This window comes from Bos indicus x Bos taurus, chromosome 3, assembly GCF_003369695.1.
Source record: "Bos indicus x Bos taurus breed Angus x Brahman F1 hybrid chromosome 3, Bos_hybrid_MaternalHap_v2.0, whole genome shotgun sequence".
Taxonomy (NCBI): domain Eukaryota; kingdom Metazoa; phylum Chordata; class Mammalia; order Artiodactyla; family Bovidae; genus Bos; species Bos indicus x Bos taurus.
The window spans coordinates 86,468,066-86,488,718 of NC_040078.1; the positions used below are offsets into that span (position 1 = coordinate 86,468,066).

At 39.5% G+C, this 20,653-nt stretch overlaps 1 protein-coding gene across 9 annotated transcripts in view; it reads right to left on the reverse strand.

Annotated features, from left to right (window-relative positions):
• FGGY (FGGY carbohydrate kinase domain containing) overlaps positions 1 to 20,653 on the reverse strand; it is a 504,128-nt gene that overhangs the window by 127,161 nt on the left and 356,314 nt on the right. For all 9 annotated transcript variants that reach the window (XM_027537095.1, XM_027537097.1, XM_027537099.1 and 6 more), the window contains one exon: positions 11,302 to 11,363. In XM_027537095.1, the coding sequence (XP_027392896.1) occupies positions 11,302 to 11,363 (62 nt within the window). The remainder of the gene's footprint in view (positions 1 to 11,301; positions 11,364 to 20,653) is intronic.

Below are 20,653 nucleotides of genomic sequence, written 5' to 3' on the forward strand. Positions count from 1 at the left end.
TGGGGCATATGCTTACCCCTTTGACTCCTAACCTCCTCGCAGCTGTATGTTTATTCTTTGAATGCAGCCATTCTCCGGCACATTTTTTCAATTATCCCTTACCATGTGTGCTATCTGAGTATATCATTCAAAATGAAATGCACTTGGAAAACATTAAAATAACAAATGCACATCATTATTCACATAATTTTAACCTTGCATGGTGCCTTTTTTGGTTCTGACTTTGTTTCAGTTTGTATGTTTTATCAATTCTTTCCCAAATGGCGGTCTGCCCTCTTTCAGCTTGGGAATCATATATTAACTGTTCTTAGTGGATCTGTCTCCCACTTTCTCATGAAAATTCCAGGCTCATATATCCTCTCTTACAGAGAGAAATCCTTGCTCTCCTACTCTTGGTGTGTATGAAGGAAATACAGTTTCAACAATGACAAAGCGACTTCACTGTGTGCCAGGTGGCTGGCCAGACACACTAAACCTCTCCAAGCCCGGTTTACTTTTTTGCCATCGGGGCCAATACTTTTACCCTATAGGCTGCTCTGAAGATTAGATATGGAGTCCTGAGTACTACAAAATGATAGACGATCAATAAATAGTTCCCTCCTGTTTCTATCACAGGACATTCATTTCTAGTTTTTTTCAAAATATAAGAGTCAGGGAAGATTTGTTTTTTTAGACTTTATGTCTCACAATCTTCAATGCAGACGGACCCTTGGAATCTCCCCTTTCCTTCTCCATAAATCATTTAATTCTTTGGATTCACAGGCTGCCCTAAAGTATGGTTACCACATTTTCAAATCCCAAATCAGAACACATGGTGTAACTGAAGAATTTGTGCCCTTTCTAGGAGAAAGAGAAAGTCTTGGAAAAGAAGCTTCCACACTCTTTCTAGTTCCTCCTTCCTGACCCACTGCAAAAGGTATTCTGCTTGCACTTCCCCTCTGCCTTACCCCACCCCATTCTACTGAGACCGGCCCCACCATAAAGATCAGTCCCCTCTTTGTCACTATCTCCAGTGAACCATGATTTACCTTTATTTCACTTGAACTGTCTTTTGCATTTTGTACTGCATGACCATTCCTTACTCATTTGTTTTTATCCCCTTGTTTCCAGGCCACAATTCTCTTTTGGTTTCCTATCTCCTCTCCAGCTGGTTCCCTTCCTCTGTTTGTCCCTAAGTATATGAAGACTCCCAGAGTCCAGTCCACTGTCCTTTTCTCATTCTTTCTCTGTCCTTGGATGATTCCATCTTCCTTTCACGGCCCCAGTTAACCATCTAGTGCTGAAGACTTCCAAATATATGCCCTCATCTCCAGCTTCTTTCTCTGTGATGAGTTCCATGTCAAATATTCAAGCACCCACCAAATGCTTCCCCCTGGAAGCCCAAAGGGACCTCAACTAAAGATAGCTATTAGGACACACATCATCTTTTCTGACATACTCAATCTTCCTTCTATGCTCCTTGGTTTGATCGAAGCCAAGCTCACTTAACTTCCCTGGTGGTTCAGTGGTAAAGAATCTGCCTGCAACATAGGAGACATGAGTTCGATCCCTAGGCAAGGAAGATCCCCTGGAGAAGGAAATGGCAACCAACTCCAGTATTCTTGCCTGGGAAATCCCACGGACAGAGGAGCCAGTCCACAGGGTCACAAAATTGCTGGATAAGACTTAGCAACTAAACAACAAGAAGCTCACTTAAGTGGTTGCTCAATCATTTTAGGGGAAGAATCAGAGTGGGTATCATATTTGACTTCTCTTTCTCCCTCAGTTTCCAAATTTAAGTTTTCACCAAAATCTGTCAACTTATTATTTTAAATATTCCTCTAACCAGCATACTTTTCTCTTGTGCAACTGCCACTCTTTATGCATGCCTCCTTAAATGCCCAGATTAGAGCTTTGGCCTCAACTTATCTCCCCTGTTGAAAATTTTGCCCGCTTCAACTGGGTTTTCTGCACTCCTTCCTGGGTGGTTCATTGAAAAATGCAACTCTGATTATGACTCCATACCTACCTAAAACTTTTAGTGGCTCCTTCCCATTGCCCTCACGATAAAGCATAAGCTTCCTTGTTTGACATAGATGTTCTTCCTTATTTAGTCCTTGTCACACTGTTCCATACTACAGACATGTTTTCCATTCCTCCTCCCTCCTCACCCCTGCACACATCATGCTCCAGTGACACTAAACTACTTCGGATTTTTCAAAGTATGCAGGTCTTAACCTCTGAATGTTTGCCTGTTCTCCTTCTCTCCTAGAATTCTCTTCCTTGCCTCCTTTACCTGCCTATGGTAATCATTGTTCAAGACTCTTTTTAATTGAAGTATAGTTGGTTTACAGTGCTGTGTTATTTCTTGGTATACAGCAAAGTGATTCAGTTTATATATAAATAACTTGGGCTTCCCTGGTGGCTCAGCAGGTAAAGAGTTCACCTGCAATGCAGGAGAAACAGGAAATGCAGGTTTGATCCCAGGGTTGGGAAGATCCCTTGGAGGAGGGCATGGCAACCCACTCCAGTATTCTTCCCTAGGAAACCCCATGGACAGAGGAGCCTGGCAGGCTACAGTCCATAGGGTCACACAGAGACAGACATTACTGAAGTGACTGAGTACACACACATACATATACACATACATATACAAACATACATACACATATATGTATATACAGACATATATGTATGGGTGTTCTATATATATATATATTCTTTTTCAGATTATTTTTCTCTATAGTTTATTATAAGGTATAGAGTATAGTTCCCTCCGCTATACAGTAGAACCTTATTGTTTATCTATTTTATATATAGTAGTTTGTATCTGGTATCCCAAACTCCTTATATATCCCTCCTTACCCCCTTTCCCATTTGGTAACCTTTGGTGTTTTTCCCTTCTGCTCTTCACATGATTATCTCATTTTTATCCCTTTTGTCTTAACTGTGTTTCCATTAGCTGGGGTTTCCCTGACCACCTCATCTAAATGGGGTTCCCCTGATATTCTATGACTGTACTCTGTCAGTTTTTTTCATATCAGGTCACCATATATTTATTCATGGGTTTGTTTACTTATTAACTGCCTGTGGCCTCCTGTGGACTTTAAGCTTCATGAAGGCAGGGCATCACCAGTATACATTCAGAATTTAGCAGAGAACTTGGCACACAGTACCACTCAAGAGTATATATCAAATGGATGGTCCTTCTGCCACTATATGATAACTGTCCCAATGTTATCTGTATCCATCTCTGGAATCTGAACTCCTGGGAAACAGTCACATCTGACTCATCCCACCAGGTGTTCAACACAGTTACTAAAGTGTAGACTGAATAAATACTGATCCCACATGGGATATTAGAGGTTATTTTTTAGCCTCTCCATCTCATTGTAGCACAGGGCTGCCAAAGAGTAGATTTCTGTAGTCACATGGACACAGCCTTCCAGGAGTGTGGATGTATCCCACAGAAGAGGGCAGAGAAAAGGAATAATCATCTTGTGACATCCACCCCCCTGCTTCCACTCATGTGCCAGGCGCTATGTTGGGCTGCAGTGAATCTGCTGAGAGGCAGAAAATAAAGAATTGATTTCCTAAGTCAGCATAGCCCTCAGTCTTCTTAGCACCCTAATGAGCACTTTCTTATACTTGCCCAAAGAACAGAAGCCAAAGAAAGGCATTGTAATATCCAGCTTATGTCTATTTAAAAAACATTTCTCATCCAAGAGATATCAAGAATTCACTAATTATCCTGGCACACCCTGGGGGATAAAAGGTGTTAATATCATCACCCTGGCTTTATGATTGCCAGAGCTCAGGGGAGCCTAAGTAAATACTTGTTGATAGACTGATGGTCCCAGTTGTTGGAATGAGGGACCAAGGTTGAAGAATCCATACAGGCCAAGGGAACACAAGAATGGATAGTGAGGACAATGTTTACAAGTGGAGTCCCTATAGTACTCATTTCCTCATCTAGAATTAAATGAGATTTTATATATATATATATATATATATATATATATATATATATATATATAAAATTATCACTAAACACAGTGTTAGGCACATTGAAAATTCTTAAAAAGTGTTCTTGGCCTTTCTTTCTCGAGGGGGAATTTATACGGATTTTAATGGAAAGATTTGCTGCTGCTGCTGCTGCTAAGTCGCTTCAGTCATGTCCGACTCTGTGCGACCCTGTAGACGGCAGCCCACTAGGCTCCCCCGTCCCTGGGATTCTCCAGGCAAGAACACTGGAGTGGGTTGCCATTTCCTTCTCCAATGCATGAAAGTGAAAAGTGAAAGTGAAGTTGCTCAGTCCTCTCCGACTCTTAGTGACCCCACGGACTGCAGCCCACCAGGCTCCTCCATCCATGGGATTTTCCAGGCAAGAGTACTGGAGTGGGGTGCCATTGCCTTCTCCGAATGGAAAGATTTAGATATACCCTAAGATTTGGCATATGGGGGACTAGTACATTTTAAAAGTGATCCTCAGTGGGATTATGGAAATCACAGAAACAAAAGCGGTTTGAAGAAGAAATCAGATTAAAAAAAATTGATTGTCCTCAAAGGAATAACAAAAAAACTCCAGGGGGAAGTGGGATAAAAGAAACACAGATTGAGCAAGAGGATGGGAATTAGCAGAACCTTGCACCTCTGAGACTGGAAGTGAACAAAAATCACACCACTGCCTGCAGTGAGGCTGCAAAAGTAGCTCAGAATGGGGCTGGGCTTCTCTGTCTCCAGTCCTCCTCCTCCAGAAGATTATCAGCCTGCTGAGGTCAGGATCCCTGGATTCCACTGACCCCTCTTCCCACCAATGGTCTAGTTTATTCTCTATAGAGCACCCAAAGTCATCCTTTAAACAAAAGTCTTTAATAAAGTCCAGTGGTCTCAGAGCTTTCTACAATGACCCACATGGTTTGGCCCTTGGCTAAATTTCAGCTCTCATCTGTCCCCCATTCTCTTCCACTTTGGTCCAGCCATAGTGACCTTTACAATGTCTACTGAGTTTGCCAAGCTGGCTTCTGCCTCCAGGCCGTGGGACTTGTTTTTTTCATCCAAAGGGATCTTCTTTGCATAATCATGGCTCGTTCCCTCTCCTTATTCAGAGTCCTCTTTGAATGCAACCTAATGAAGGATGGCTCCCCCACCTGAAATAGCTCCCATCCATCACCTTAACACCTCTCATTCTATGTCTCCTTACTCATCTCTATTTTTCCTTTATGCTGCTGCTGCTGCTAAGTTACTTCAGTCATGTCCGACTCTGTGCGACCCCATAGACGGCAGCCCATCAGGCTCCCCCGTCCCTGGGATTCTTCAGGCAAGAATACTGGAGTGGGTTGCCATTTCCTTCTCCAATGCATGAAAGTGAAAAGTGAAAGTGAAGTCGCTCAGTCGTGCCTGACTCTTAGCCACCCCATGGACTGCAGCCTACCAGGCTCCTCCATCCATGGGATTTTCCAAGCAAGAGTACTGGAGTGGGGTGCCATTGCCTTCTCCAATTTTTCCTTTATAATGCTGACCAATTCCTGGAGTATGTGTTCTCTCTCTCTCTCTGCAGATACGCACATACATGTATGTATGTGTATGTGCATGACCATAATTTCCATGAAAACAGGGACTTATTTATTTCTTGTTCACTGTTATACCATAAGTGTTCATAAGACAATTAGCAGACAGTCTGAGGACCCAAATTTTAACCTTGGCTCTGCTGTCGACCTTGAATCCAGTACTTGTGGATTATTATCTTCCCATCAAATCCTGCCATCACCATAACCTCATTCTGAAACACTGGTAAAGAGTCTTTAAGAGAAGTAAGAAAATAATAGGCAGACTAGAGGAAAAGAGCTGAAGTTATAATCAATGGAAAGTGATCTCTGGCAAAGCAGTAAAATATGTGGATATTTGGCCCCACATAGAAAGAGACTCTGGTTGTCATTTACATGCATTGGTACATCTAGTTACTGTTTACACACTTGATAAGCTCATAAAACAGTCCTCTTCAGGATGAACTCTAGGAGTACAGTACATGGAGAGTATAAAATACTAAGTCTGTTTATCAACATTTGTCTCTATGGTTTCAAATAGGATTTGCTGATGCTAAGCTCTGAGATAGGGGTGACCTGCATTACTGTTTTCAGAGAGCCCCAAGTCACACCAAAAGAGGCATACAGTTTTTCATTCCAAGGGATTTGTTGTCCCTTCCAAATAACCAACTTCACATAATAACAACTATCCTTATTTGGTTCTAAGATCCGAAGTATAGTGAGTGCTATAGTCCTGATACAGTCTATTTATAGATCTGATAAATAGAGACATTTTCCTTTGCAAGGTAACAGAAGGAAACTAGAAGGGAAGAGAATCAACACTGAATGCCTACTAAATATATGAGCTGGAGATAAAATATAGAATTAAATGAAGCCAACGATGTAGATGGGGTTATAGAAAAAGGCCACGAAGAGAGAATAGCTCCAAGAATGTAGCTGTGATGAACTCTGATGTCAGTGATCAAGAAGAGGATCATGAGCTTGAAAAGGAGATTAAGAAAGAGTCAGACATACAGAAGCTTCACGTACATGGGTGAAGACGACATTCTAAACAATCAACAGAAAAGAGTATTGGAAAGAGAGGAGTGATTACTGGTGCCGCATGCAGCTGGGAGTTCAAGGAAAGGGACTGCAAGGCATCCTGTGTTTGCTGAAAACTGGGATATTAAATGTTTCAGGGGCTGATAATAACAGAATTCAAACTCAAGTGGGCAAGGAAGGAGTGAGGAAACTGACCAGGAGTACACACAATGCTTTGGGTCAACTTAGCTCTAAAGAGAAGGAAAAATACAGACAGGCAGTTGGAAAGGGGGTTGAAGTCAGCTGGCACGTGAAGAGATGTGGGATTTAAACCTAGCCTGACTTTAAGAGTGAATTCCATAAATTAATGCTTCTGGACCACCCTATGCTGTGGTTTCTCTGAGTTTTCATGCTAATCCATAAATTCTTTCTTCCTATTTTCAGTCAAAACTACTTACATGAGGTTCAGCTACAGAAGAAAGTTCTGGAAATTTTGAGTATTTCATGGCAAAGTCTAAACTATCCCTTAGGTTTGTGCTGAACTTTAAGGTCTTCAGAGACTGGTGTTTCCATGGTCTACTTTCATCCTCATAATACTTGGAAAACTAGTTAAGCAGGGTGGTATTATTGTAATTTTATGGGTGAGGAAACTGAGTCATCAAGAGATTTATGGCAGAATCGGTACAAGAAGCCAAGACCTCTGATTCCCATTCCAGTGTTCTTGATACTCCCTGAGAGTAAGTAAGGTGATGGATGACAGATATCTGCTGCTTAACCCTAGAACAATCCCCTCCAAAAAAATCCTCCTCTTTTATGATCATTTGTAATAGCAGTAGAAGTTGTGGTAGTGGTGGTTGTCATTGTCATTGTATAGTTTATGAAGGCTTTCGAAATACTCAAATTCTTGGAGCTACCCACAGCTGGCTCTCTCCTGTCTACTACCTCATGTCAGTTAAGGAAACTAAGGTTCACACAACAATGCATGTGAGAGCTGGGATTTGAATCCAGATCTTGGAACTCTGTATCTGCCCTCTTTTCTGTGGGTTAAAGGTTTATAAATGCTGGATCTCCTCGAGAATCTGATAAAAGCTATGGCCTCTCTTTCCAGAAATATACACATAAATATGTAATCAATAAAACTCTGCACACAATTAGCGGTTCACTGATGAACTGAGGTTAGGCATCCCTCCTCTAGGTTATGTGGTCTCTAAGCCAACTAAAATGCTAATTATTGGTTAAGTGGTGTGATCCCTCTAGTACAATGGTAATGACCTTGTACTACAGACTCCTAGAAGGGAAAAACATACGAAGCCTTTCTGAGACTCTTGGTCGGGGTCACACCCCCTCTATACCCTGACAACACTGTTCATATTCTAGTCAGTATGCACTTCCTTCTGCTCTGTGCAGGTGTGCCTTTCCATGATTGCATGTCCCTTGGTGGAAAGGAAATGTCTAACACAAGTGACTACAACACCTTTCATCACTATCTATATCAGTTCAGTTCAGTTCAGTCGCTCAGTCGTGTCCAACTCTTTGCGATCCCATGAACCGCAGCATGCCAGGCCTCCCTGTCCATCACCAACTCCCAGAGTTTACCCAAACTCATGTCCATCGAATTGGTGATGTCATCCAGCCATCTCATCCTCTGTCGTCCCCTTCTCCTCCTGCCCCCAATCCCTCCCAGCATCAGAGTCTTTTCCAATGAGTCAACTCTTCGCATCAGGTGGCCAAAGTATTGGAGTTTTGGCTTTAGCATCATTCCTTCCAAAGAACACCCAGGACTGATCTCCTTCAGAATGGACTGATTGGATCTCCTTGCAGTCCAAGGGACTCTCAAGAGTCTTCTCCAACACCACAGTTCAAAAGCATCAATTCTTCGGTGCTCAGCTTTCCTCACATTCCAACTCTCACATCCATACATGACCACTGGAAAAACCATAGCCTTGACTAGACAGAGCTTTGTTGGCAAAATAATGTCTCTGCTTTTGAATATGCATTTACTAAATACCTATTACAGGTATTCAGTAAATCTCAGCAACTGTCATTGTATCCCAGACACTATTGAAATTCATTTAATTTTCTCAACAACCTAATGAGGTGCTTACTATTATTTTCCTGTAGAGTAAAGTATGAAGGCACAATGAGGTTAAATAAGTTGTGAGGGTGACAAGCTACTAAGGGCTGAAGCTGAGACAGGCAATTTGGCTCCAGAATCTATAATAATAACCTTCACCTTAGACTTTCTCCCTTTTGCCAGGTACTAGCTACACTGATGGAACTTCTCTGATAATATTATAAAATACCTTACTTTTGTTAAAAAGCCCAACAATTAGCATTAATATCATGGAATTAATTTGATAATTATTCTTCAAACTTTTTTCAAAATCATTTTAGATTTACAGAAAAATTGCAAAAACAGTATGCAGACTTCCCTTATACTCATCATCTAAGAAATTAACACAAATACTATAGTATTACTAATCTCTATACTTATTTGAATGTTGACAGTTTTTCCCCACTAATGGCCTTTTTCTAAGATCAAAACCAACCCATGATCAAATATTGTTTCCAGATGCAGTAGCATCTTAGTCTCTTTGAATCTGGGACAGTTCTCTAGTAATTCCTTAAATTTCATAATCTTTGAGGCATGTTTGCTAATAATTTTGTAGAATGTCCCTCAATTTGGGTTTGCATAATGTTTCCTCATGTTTACACTGAGGTGATACATTTTCGGTTAAACATTACAAAAATGATGTTGTATTCTTCTCAGTGCATCATAAAATGAGGTCCATGATGCTGATGTATCTTATTGCCAGTATTGTTAGTCTTGATCACTTGGATAAGGTATTGCCTGCCAAATTTCTCCACTGTGAAGCCAAGATTTCTTTATTATTTTTCTTTTCTTTTAATAAGTATCTTACAGTGAAATACTATGGGACTATGTAAATACCCTGCTTTTTAAAAAAATTTATTTTTTTTAATTGAAGGGTAATTGCTTTACAGACTTTCGTTGTTTTCTGTCAAACCTCAACATGAATCAGCCATAGGTATACATATATCTCCTTCCTTTTGAACCTGCCTCCCATCTCTCTCCCCATTCCACCCCTCTAGGCTATTACAGAGCCCCTGTTTGAATACTCTGCTTTGTATCAGACTCTCACTCATTAATTTTATTTATTTACTTGAAATACAGTTGATTTACAATGTTGTGTTAGTTTCAGGCATACAGCACAGTGATTCAGTTATACATATACACATATTCCTTTCCATTAAGGCTTATTACATGATATTGAATGCAGTTCCCTGTGCTGTGAGTAGGACTTTGTTTTATATATACATATATATATATGTATATATATAGTAGTTTGTATCTATTAATCCCAAACTCCTAATTTAATCCTTCCCCAACTTTCCTTTTTGGCAACCATGGGTGCTGGGCGTACACATTGCTAGGAAGGTGTCATTACTTCTAAACCATCTCAGCAGAGATTGCTAGAGAACAAATAAATATATCACACCCACTCACCCATGAATATATGTATCTATATTTATTTCTACCTAGATCCAGCAATATATAAACTAAAAAGCCACAAGCTGATACTGATACCTCTGACTTCCACCCATTATTATACTGTTCATTCTAACATTCTCCTTTTCTTGTCTATAGAAAACCTGGCTCTCATCATCTGCAAAAAAAAAAAAATCTATTTTTCTGCTCAACTATAGCATACACATAAAGGATTTTCAGAATAGCTAACTGATACTATAAAAAACAAACTCATTAATAACAGCATATTATTTATGTAGTTATTTCTATTTTTAGCCATACAGCATACTCTCAAAATATTCTTTCTCAGAGTTACTTAGGTTAGTTTTTTTCTTGCTCAAATCTCTGTTAGTGTGATCGTGTTATTATTAATACAATAGGTTCCTTTTTTTTTTTTTTTTTTTACTATTTGCACTTCACCCCCATCACACGCATCTATCCAAGTATCTATCTATCTATCCATCCATCCATCCATCCCCCTATCCATCTATCTGTTATTTATTTTCAGAGGGACATGAAGTACCATCGTGATTCTAAGAGTCAGAGTTATATAAGAAGGCATACTCAAAGAAGTGTTGTTCCCTCCTACTATCCTGTTCCCATTTCCCCATTATTTCCATTGCATTCCTACCCACACCCCCCTATAGTTAATAACTTCATTAGTTTCTGATTTAACTTTCCTATACTTCTTTTGCATAAATGAGTAGATACACATATATTTTCTTTAATCACCTTCTTTCTACATAAAAAAGAGTATACTGCAAAACTCCTTTATACTCTGCTTTCTTCCCTTAACAATATATTCTAGAAACCACTCCTGTCGGTTACTATCTTGTTTCATAGATGAAAAGACAGGCTTAGAGAGATTGAATAACTTACCCAAGGTCACACAGTTAATAAGTAGAAAAACTGTATTCGAATCCAAGAAGTTCTGACTCCAAAATCCATGCACCCTCTTCTACATCAGAGCATCTCAACCATGGTCACTACAATATTCTATGGGGATCTCTAGGTTCTTTGTGAGTTATCGTAGGCTGTTTTGAAAATGAACACATGTATGTTCTGAATCATCCAGATGACTGTCTTATAACTAAGAACTGCCAGGCATTTTCATTGCTCACAGAATGTGAAAATCATGCAGCCGCCTAAAGTCAGTGCCACGGGTGCAGCTGGGCTTGGGAAGTTGTAGGGAACAGAGAGAGCCATTACCTGGCTGTGGCCTTGGCTTGTAGTTCAGGAAAGGCAGCATGGCCCTGCACCATGTGGTCTATCTGAAAAACAAGAGAGAGGGGTCAGTTTTATAGCTTCTCTAGCTTATGTTTAAGCCAGAAGAAGATACATTAAAATGTCTGTTTCTTTCAATTCCTTGTCTACAGAGAAGCCAAGAATGCTAAAAAGCTAACTCAGGAAGAGGGTCTCAGCTCTTTCAGAAATCTAGCTTTGTTTAACTAACTGCTGGCTTCTTGGATTTATAAAACAAAGAAGTTTAAAGAGAAGAACAGTAGGAAATGAAACTCCCAAGGCTGAACTGGTAGCAGAAGGTAGTGTCAGATCTAAGAGTGAGGTTTGGCAGAGGTGTGAGAAGGAGGTATGACTCAAGTAACTCAGGGTAAGGGTTTGGGATTGGGGAGGGGGACCTGGGTATTAAAAACACTGATCTCTGGGTTACATTATCTCCCCCTCCTCCTGTTACCCCATGCTATCACCCCAGGGCAATGCCAGACCTTGAATTACTCTCTGCATCTTACTAATGGAAAAGCTGAGTGAAAGAGACTCTGAGGAGGGAGTCCGAGTTTAAAAAAGCACCAAAGAGTTGCCCCAGAGCTGTCAAGAGAACCTCTTCTGACTGAGAAGTTATCCTGTGAGAAAGTGGGACAGAGCTTTCCAAGGACAGAAATGTCTGAGCTCTGTGGACAATGGTCTTCTCATTTGAAATTCCATGCCTAGGGTTTATTCCTTAATCCACTTGGTGACTCTAAACAAAATAATATGTGCTAAGTATCAGGAAGGGATGTGTTTCCCCATGCTGTGACTCTGCTTGCTAAAACACACCCCACACCCGGCTTGAGTTCCTGAACCTAATCTGTGTATTTTCTCAGTGTTTACATGAGTCTCCAAAACAACCATTCTGACCTATTTATTTTCATTCAAACTACGAACAGACCAGTTTCTGTGGCCTCATGGACATAGTCTCTCTGAGCATGCCTCCGGAGAGTCAGGACTGTGTAAAGAGAAAGAAGCTTTGTTCTGGAGTTGCCTAGGCTGGGTCTGGGGTTCTGGCTCTGATAGGAACTAGCTGTGTGACTTTGTGCAAGTCATTTTACTGCTCTGAGCCTCAGTAAGCTCCTCTCCCCCTTTCCCCATCCTAGTATCCTTTTAAAACGGGGTTTCTAGGACACAGAGTGTGCTTACCATAATGCCAACAACAGTATAAATGATATCACCTAAAATGTACTGACTCATTTACTATATACCAATACTAAGCTAAGCATTTTACATTCATTATCTCATTTATCCTTACAACACTTCTGTGAAGAAGATACTATTATTCACCATGGAGGTGAAAAAACTAGAAGAGATTAAGTAACCCTAGGGTTGCCTAGGGTCATAGGGAATAAGTGGCAGATTTAGGTTTCAAACCTAGGTCTATTTAAAGTCTCTGGTCTCCAGCACTATGAGACATTGTCTCCTGAACTTCTAGGTATAAGGTGTTAAATTCCACTTGTGTAGAGCTGCAAAAATACTTTAAAATAACACCAAAGCAATTGGTCATTTCAATGGAAAGAAAGTCATTCAGGTTTTGAATGTTTACTTCCTGAAGGTTCAATTTTCGGTTACTGTAATGAGGCACAATCTGAGCCTTAAAGAGTTTGCAATCTAGTAGGAACATCACAATGAACCCACTGGCATCTATAATGGATAATTAAAGCCATTACTTGATTTGATGCTAATTTCTATGGGAAGTGCTTTAGGAGGTCAGAGAAAGGGGATTTAGATGAGCTTCTTGGAGGAAGCACAGAACCTAGCATGTGAACCATGTGCGTGAATGTGGTTATTTGGTATTTGCCAAGTGCCTACCTCACCAGGTACTATGACTAGGTTCTGGGATAGAGTGGAAAAAACAAACACATATAATGCGTAGTAGCAAAAGGAAAGAAGTAAAGAAAAAGCAGTTTGGAGGAGTAAAGAGTTGCAGGCAAGAGATGCCAGGAAGTAGGCTGTGATGAGCAGAGATATGAAGATGGAAAGACAAATCTGGTACAGACAGCAGGAGACTGGTCTAGCCTTGAGACTGGCAATTGTAGATGCTCAATAAGTATCCAATGAATAAACATGGGATGTATGAACCATAATAGACCACATGCTCACAGAATACCATGTGCTTCTTGGGAACACTTAACTACCCTTTATATTTGTATCTGTTTGTGTGGGGCACACATGGTCAGAGAGTAACTGTATATTACATTAGAGAATAAATGAAGTGGTAAAAATACGGGTACATGAGGAGGGTGTGGACTGCCAGTGGTTCTTAAAAGTCAGATAAGTGACTATAGTTTTACTGAATTATAGGCTGTAGGAAATCATTTTGATTCGTGGAGTAAAATAATGACAAGTTAAGGAAAATTAACCTAGCAGGGTAGGCACAACTGGGTAGGAAACACACACAGGATTCAGAGGCGGACGTTGGGAACACAGGCACAAATATCCTCTGCCTTTGCTCTATTGTAGCATTTATCAGCTTAATTAAGTTCTTCTCAATTATTAGTTTATATGTCTCTTACCTTACCCTCTGAGCGCTTTTAAATCAAAAGCTTTGTAATTTCCCATTCTTCAATGCCTACAATAATGCCTGGCATCTCGAATGGATGGATGAGATACATTTTGAAGGAAATAAAACAAACTCGAAAGAAAGTGAAGTTGCTTAGTCATGTTGCTTTGCAACTCCATGGACTGTAGCCTATCAGTCTCCTCCGTCCATGGGATTTTCTAGGCAAGAGTACTGGAATGGGTTGCCATTTCCTTCTCCAAGTGATCTTCCTGACCCAGGGATCGAATCCAGGTCTCTCACATTGCAGGCAGACACTTTACTGTTCGAGCCACCAAACTTAGTGACTGAATCGTTACAGAATATAAGAAAATCAGAATGAAAAGATGCTTTGGACTTTTGGGTCTAAGTAAAGGAAATGTGGTCATTGTAATCACATCTTTTTATTTTCTGTATTTATGATGCTTTGGGATCTGGGGCCCTGGTAACCCTGGAGAGACTGTTCCTTCCATGGTTAGCCAATTCCCAGGGATAGTGAAGGACTCACTGGCCTGTGAGCATTGTCTTTCATATGAAAAGTAACTGATCCAGAGCCCAGAATAATAATAAAAATCTATATTTTAAAACAGCAGCTGAAACATGGGCCTTGGGAAAAGGCTTAGGTTCAAACTCATGGTCTATACTTATGTCCTCTGCTATCTAAGTTTGTGGATAGCAAAATTAGCTTTGTAGGGAAGGTTGTGGTGAGTGATATAGAGATGGTTTTCAGATCATAACACCTATTATTAAAAAGAAGGAGGTACCACCCAAACAGTAAAAATGGCTGGAAGAACAGGATTTAAAAGGTCAGCTGCGGTTCGTTTTTCCACAGCGTCTGATGGTAAAGGCCCACCCTGATTAATAAACAAGGAGCCAGTTTGTCAAATAACTGAGCACTCATTTCAAAAGTCTGGAGTGCCTGTCCCAAGGGTTGATCTTTCGACATATGTTCTAATCTCTAGCATTGAGCAGAGTATAGAAGATCACAGAGTCCCATTAGTGGTTATTTGTTTCCCCATGAAATAACCAGTTTTACCACAATAACTTTATTTGCCAAGTGGTTGCCATAGAGATATATAGACAGAACTACCCTAACTCTATGACTCTTTTCTTGTTTCTTCCATCTTCTCAGATTTCAGCTCTGAGAGCTGGCAGCTGTAGGAGTACACAGAAAAAACTACGAACTATTTAGAGAGGTAGGAAGCTTACACTGGCTGGGTGGAGTCATATCTTCAGGATGGCTTTCAGGTCAGGATCAAGAGGAAAAAGGCCATCTTACACTACACAAGTAGAATTTTTGTTTCTTTTTTGCATTTCCTTATAAAAGTGGAATATAAGAAAAACAGAAATGCAATACAATAGAAACAGAGATCATACATGTGTAGTAGGAGGTGGCATCTGGCCCACAGATGTACTTTATTTGGGATATATAATGTTTTTAAAAATGAGCCAATGTTTTAAAATTGAGAGATGTCGCGTTCAGTCCAGATTTTGGTTTCTCTTGAAGAAGTGGTGAATATAAAACACTGGGTCACCCAGATTCCCCATGGTAAGAGTCAGCTGGAGCTGAGTGGGGACTGATCCCCTCAGACAGGCCTGCACCCTCCACTTTGTGAGAGGCGCCACCACTCAATTTATCATCATGATGGCACTAATGCTTTACTCGGAGTAGAGATTTATTTCTCTATGCCCATCTCTCAGTCAAAGGAGGGAACATGGAATTCAGCCCAAGAGTACTGTAAGCTGAAAAGAGAAACTGCTCTGGAGAAGTAAAAAATATCTCTTTGCCTGGTCTGTTTGTTCATTTATACTCTCTCTCTTCTTCATTTTTTTTTTTTGGCGTTTTTGACCCTTGATATGGCAGAGTGAGCACAGTCAAGGACTCTTGAGATCTGAGCTCTGCTCTGGCTCAGGGCATGACTTTGGAAAAGACCATTTCTAATTTTCTAAAACATTTAATAAATTAATATGACAAATAGGCAAGAGCTTGTAAAATTACAGAGAACTGCACCATTTGAGATATCAAAACTGTTGGCAAAGAGTTTATAGGCAAGCAAAAGACAAATTTAAAATGTAAGAATTTTAGGTTCCATAATTGTTTTTGCTAAGACTAAGCTGTCTTATTGCATGATGGGCTTTTCTCTATTAAAAACAGCTTTATGTATTAATCTTGAGACAGGGAAGTCTGGCGTGCTGTGGTTCATGGGGTCGCAAAGAGTCAGACATGACTGAGTGACTGAACTGAACTGATAAGAAGGTTTTTTATGGATGCAATGAATATTAGGGTTTCCCTCATGGGTCAGATGGTAAAGATTCTGCCTGTAATGCAAGAGACCTGGGTTCGATCCCGGGGTCAGGAAGATCCTCTGGAGATGGAAATGGCAACCCACTCCAGGATTCTTGCCTGGAAAATCCCATGGACGGAGGACCCTGATGGGCTACACCGCATGGGATCGCAAAGAGTTGGGCATGACTGAGTGACTAACACACACACCCACACACACCCAAATACACACACACTCACTCTGTTTTGGTCATAGTCAATAAGCACAGGGGATTCTTTCTGTTCACATGCAGATTTTCTTTTTCACATGGAGATTATATTCTATTGAGATATAGAGTCAACAAATATATATAATAATTAAAGACTGTGATTAGTTTTTTGAAGGAAATAGATAAATCACTGTAATAAAAACACTGGTTTGGGGAGTTCCCTGGTGGTTCAGGGTTAGGACTTGGCGCTTTCCCTGCTGTGGCCCCTGGTTCAATCCCTGGTTGGGGAACTAAGATCCTGCAAGCTGTGCAGACAGGTCAAAAATTAAAGAGAGAAAGAGAAAAAAAAAGAAACACTGATTTCAGATAGAGGATTCAGTAAAGATGGAGAGATTTGAAGGTGAAATTTGAGCAAAGATATGAACAAAAAATAAGAACCAATAATTCCCAGTAGAGAGAATGACAAATGCAAAGATTCAATAGTAGGAAAGAGCTTCATGTGTCCTAGGAATTGATAGGTATCCAAAGGAGCAAAGAAGCAGAAAAGTTGTATGAAATGAAGATAAAGAGGTAGAAGTGGGGCAGATCAAGCAGGCCATCTCAAAGGCTTTAGATTTTACTCTAAGTACAATCAGAGGACATAGGTGGCTTTTTTTTTTTAATTGAAGTATAACTGATTTACAGTATTGTGTTAGTGTCAGGTATACAGCAAAGTGATTCAGTTATTTTTTCTAATTATATCCCATATAGGTTATTATATATACAGGACTTCCCTTTGGCTTAGATGGTAAAGAATCTGCCTGCAATGTAGGAGACCTGGGTTTGATCCCTGAGTCGGGAAGATCCTCTGGAGAAGGGAATGGCAACCCACTTCAGTATTGTTGTCTGGAGAATCCCATGGACAGAGGAGCCCGGTGGGCTACACTCCGTGGGGGTCTAAGAGTCAGACAGGACTGAGCAACTAACGCTGTTACTATAAATTTATAATATGACATTGGATATAGTATCCTGTGCTGTACAGTGTATCTTTGCTGCTTATCTATTTTATATAGTAGTTTTTATCTGTTAATCCCATATTGCTAATTTATCCTCTCCCTACCTTGCTAGCAATAAATTTGTCTTCTATATCTGTGAGTCTGTTTCTATTTTGTATATAGAGTCATCTGTGTTATTTTTTAAGATTCTACATAGAAGTGACATGATATAGTATTTGTTTTTCTCTTCTGACTTACTTCACTTAGTATAATATTTTCTAGGTTCCTCCATATTGCTGCAAATGGCAGTATTTCATAATATTTATACCTGAGTAATATTCCATTGTAAATACATACCACATCTTCTTAATCCAATCATCTGTTGATGGGCATTTGGGTGGTTTCCAATGGTAAAGCGTCTGCCTACAATGGGGGAGACCCGGGTTCAATCCCTGGCTTGGGAAGATCTCTTGGAGAAGGAAATGGTAACCCATTACAGTATTCTTGCCTGGAAAATCACATGGATGGAGGAGCCTGGTAGGCTGCAGTCCATGGGGTCGCAAAGAATTGGACACGACTGAGCGACTTCACTTTTGTTTTCAATTTCATGTCTTAGCTATTTTAAAGAGTGGTGCTATGAGCACTGGGGTGCATGTTATCTTTCCAAATTAGAATTTTCTTTTTCTTTTCACATGGTAGCGCTATCTTTAGCTTTTTAAGAGACTTCCATACTGTTTTCCATAGTGGCTGCACCAAGTTACACTTCCACCAACATTGTAGGAGACTTCCCTTTTCTCCATACCCCTTCAATCATTAATTATTTGTAGATTTTTTGATGATAGCCATTCTGCAATGGCACCCCACTCCAGTACTCTTGCCTGGAAAATCCCATGAATGGAGGAGCCTGGTAGGCTGCAGTCCATGGGGTCGCTAACAGTCAGACACGACTGAGCGACTTCACTTTCACTTTCCACTTTCATGCATTGGAGAAGGAAATGGCAACCCACTCCAGTATTCTTGCCTGGAGAATCCCATGTACGGAGAAGCCTGGTAGGCTGCAGTCCATGGGGTTGCACAGAGTCAGACACAACTGGAGTGACTTAGCAGCATTCTGACCACAATGAAATTAGATCACTCCCCCACACCATAAACAAAAATAAATGGTCTAAATTGAAATGGTCTAAAAACCTAAATGTAAGACATGACACCATAAAAATTCTCAAAGAGAACATAGGCATTCTTCGACATAAATTGTAGCAATATATTTTCTTAGATCAGTCTCTTAAGGCACAATAAATTAAAGCAAAACTAGATAATAGGACCTAATCAAACTGAAAAGCTTCTGCACAGCAAAGGAAACCATCAACAAAATGAAGAGACAACTTATAGAATGGGAAAAAACATTTGCAAATGATGAGACCAACAAAGGATTGTATCTAAATTATACAAACAGCCCATACAACCCAATATAAATAAACAACTCAATCAAACAATGGGCAGAAGACCTAAATAGGCATTTTTCCAAAGAAGACCAGACAGATGACATGCAGATGGCCAACAGAAGGGTTTTAATCAGGAAAGAGATGTAATCTTGTTTGCTTTAAAAGAAATCATTTAGGAGTTCTACTTCTTAAGTTGACTAGATAGCTCTTATTTGCAAACAATTATAAACAACAATATAACAATTATAAATGCTTATCAAATTACATTAAACAATTCTCTGAAGATATTAGAAAGTTACCAAACCAGGTAGAAACTGATGAGGAATAGACACATAGGAGGAAAAAACAGCATTATATGTGTTTCTTGATTTTACAGATTTTTGCTGGAGAGCAGGCCTCAATCACTGCCATTCAGGACAACTAATAATCAGATAGAAATACACAGTCTTCCTAGCTAAGAAATGAGAGGTTAGAGCTCAAGGCAACCATAACAACTAGAAAGTAAGAGATAGGGAGATATCAGAAAGGAGACAGACATTAAAAGGGAGTTCAACACTATAACTATAAACGCTACCTTGATCTCTGGATGATCTACGAATTACATAATATGTAGCCTAGCTAAGGCTTAAAGAGTTCAACAAAGATTTCAGTAGGTGTCCATTATAAGAGAGAAAAACCTTGGAGTTTGCATTCAGTCATTAAATTGCTTGCTTAAAAAAAAAGTACTCTCCAGAAAAAAGGTATAAGCCAGTGTCACTATATGACTTCAATTACAAAATTAAAGATAAGAGTCAAAATTACTAGACACAACAGGAAAATGTAATCCTTACTTAAGAGAAAGGCCATTTAATGGACAACATCCCTGAGATAATACAGATGTTAAAATAAAAAGGCAAGAATTTTAAAGCCAGCAGGTTAACAATGCTCAAGGATATAAAAGGATAACATTCCATAACTAATAAATAGATAGGAGATGGTAAAGAAATGGAAACAATTATAACAAAAAGTAGAAATTCTAATATTGATAAATATAATATCTGAAATAAATATTTAGTGGATGGGCCTGATAGCTGATTGGAAATTGCAGACAGAAGAGACCATGAACTTGATAAACAACCAATAGAGAGTGTCTAATGAGAGAGAGAAGAGAAAGACAGAGAGAAAAACTAGGGGGAGGGAAAAACCACAGAATCCCTCAGGTGGGGCCATGAGACAATAGCCTAAGGTCTTCAATACGTATAACTGGCGTCACAGTAGGAGGAATACGAGCAGATAGGTAGAAAAGATATTTTCTATGTAATTGCAATATTAGAAAATACATAGAAAGATCATTTCTATGTCATTACATTTCTATGTAAATGCTAAAGATTTCTCAAATTTGGTAAAAGACAGCAATTTACACATTCAACAAGTATAGCAAATCTTGGAGAAGGATAAATTCCTCAAACACCACATATGTGCACACCATCATAAAACTAAGATTAGGAGAGAAACTTTAAAAGTAGCTAGAGAAAAAGGATATACTGCATGAAGGGGAAGAACAAAATAAATGATGGTTGACTTCTCATAAGAAACAATGGTGCCAGAATGCAATATATTGACATATTTAACTGTTGAAAGAAAAAAAAAAAAAAGAAGAAAACTAAGAAGGTATTTTTGTTGTTGTTTCACCAGTAGACCTGTAAGAACCAAAGCAATGCTAAAGAGAGTTCTTTAGAGTGAAGGGAAATACAGATGGAAGCTTAATTTTTTCATAATAATTTCATAAAGAAATTTTTAAAAATGATGGAAATTGTAACTATGTAGGTAAACACAAAAGATTATGTTTTGTTTCTCAGAATTTCTTT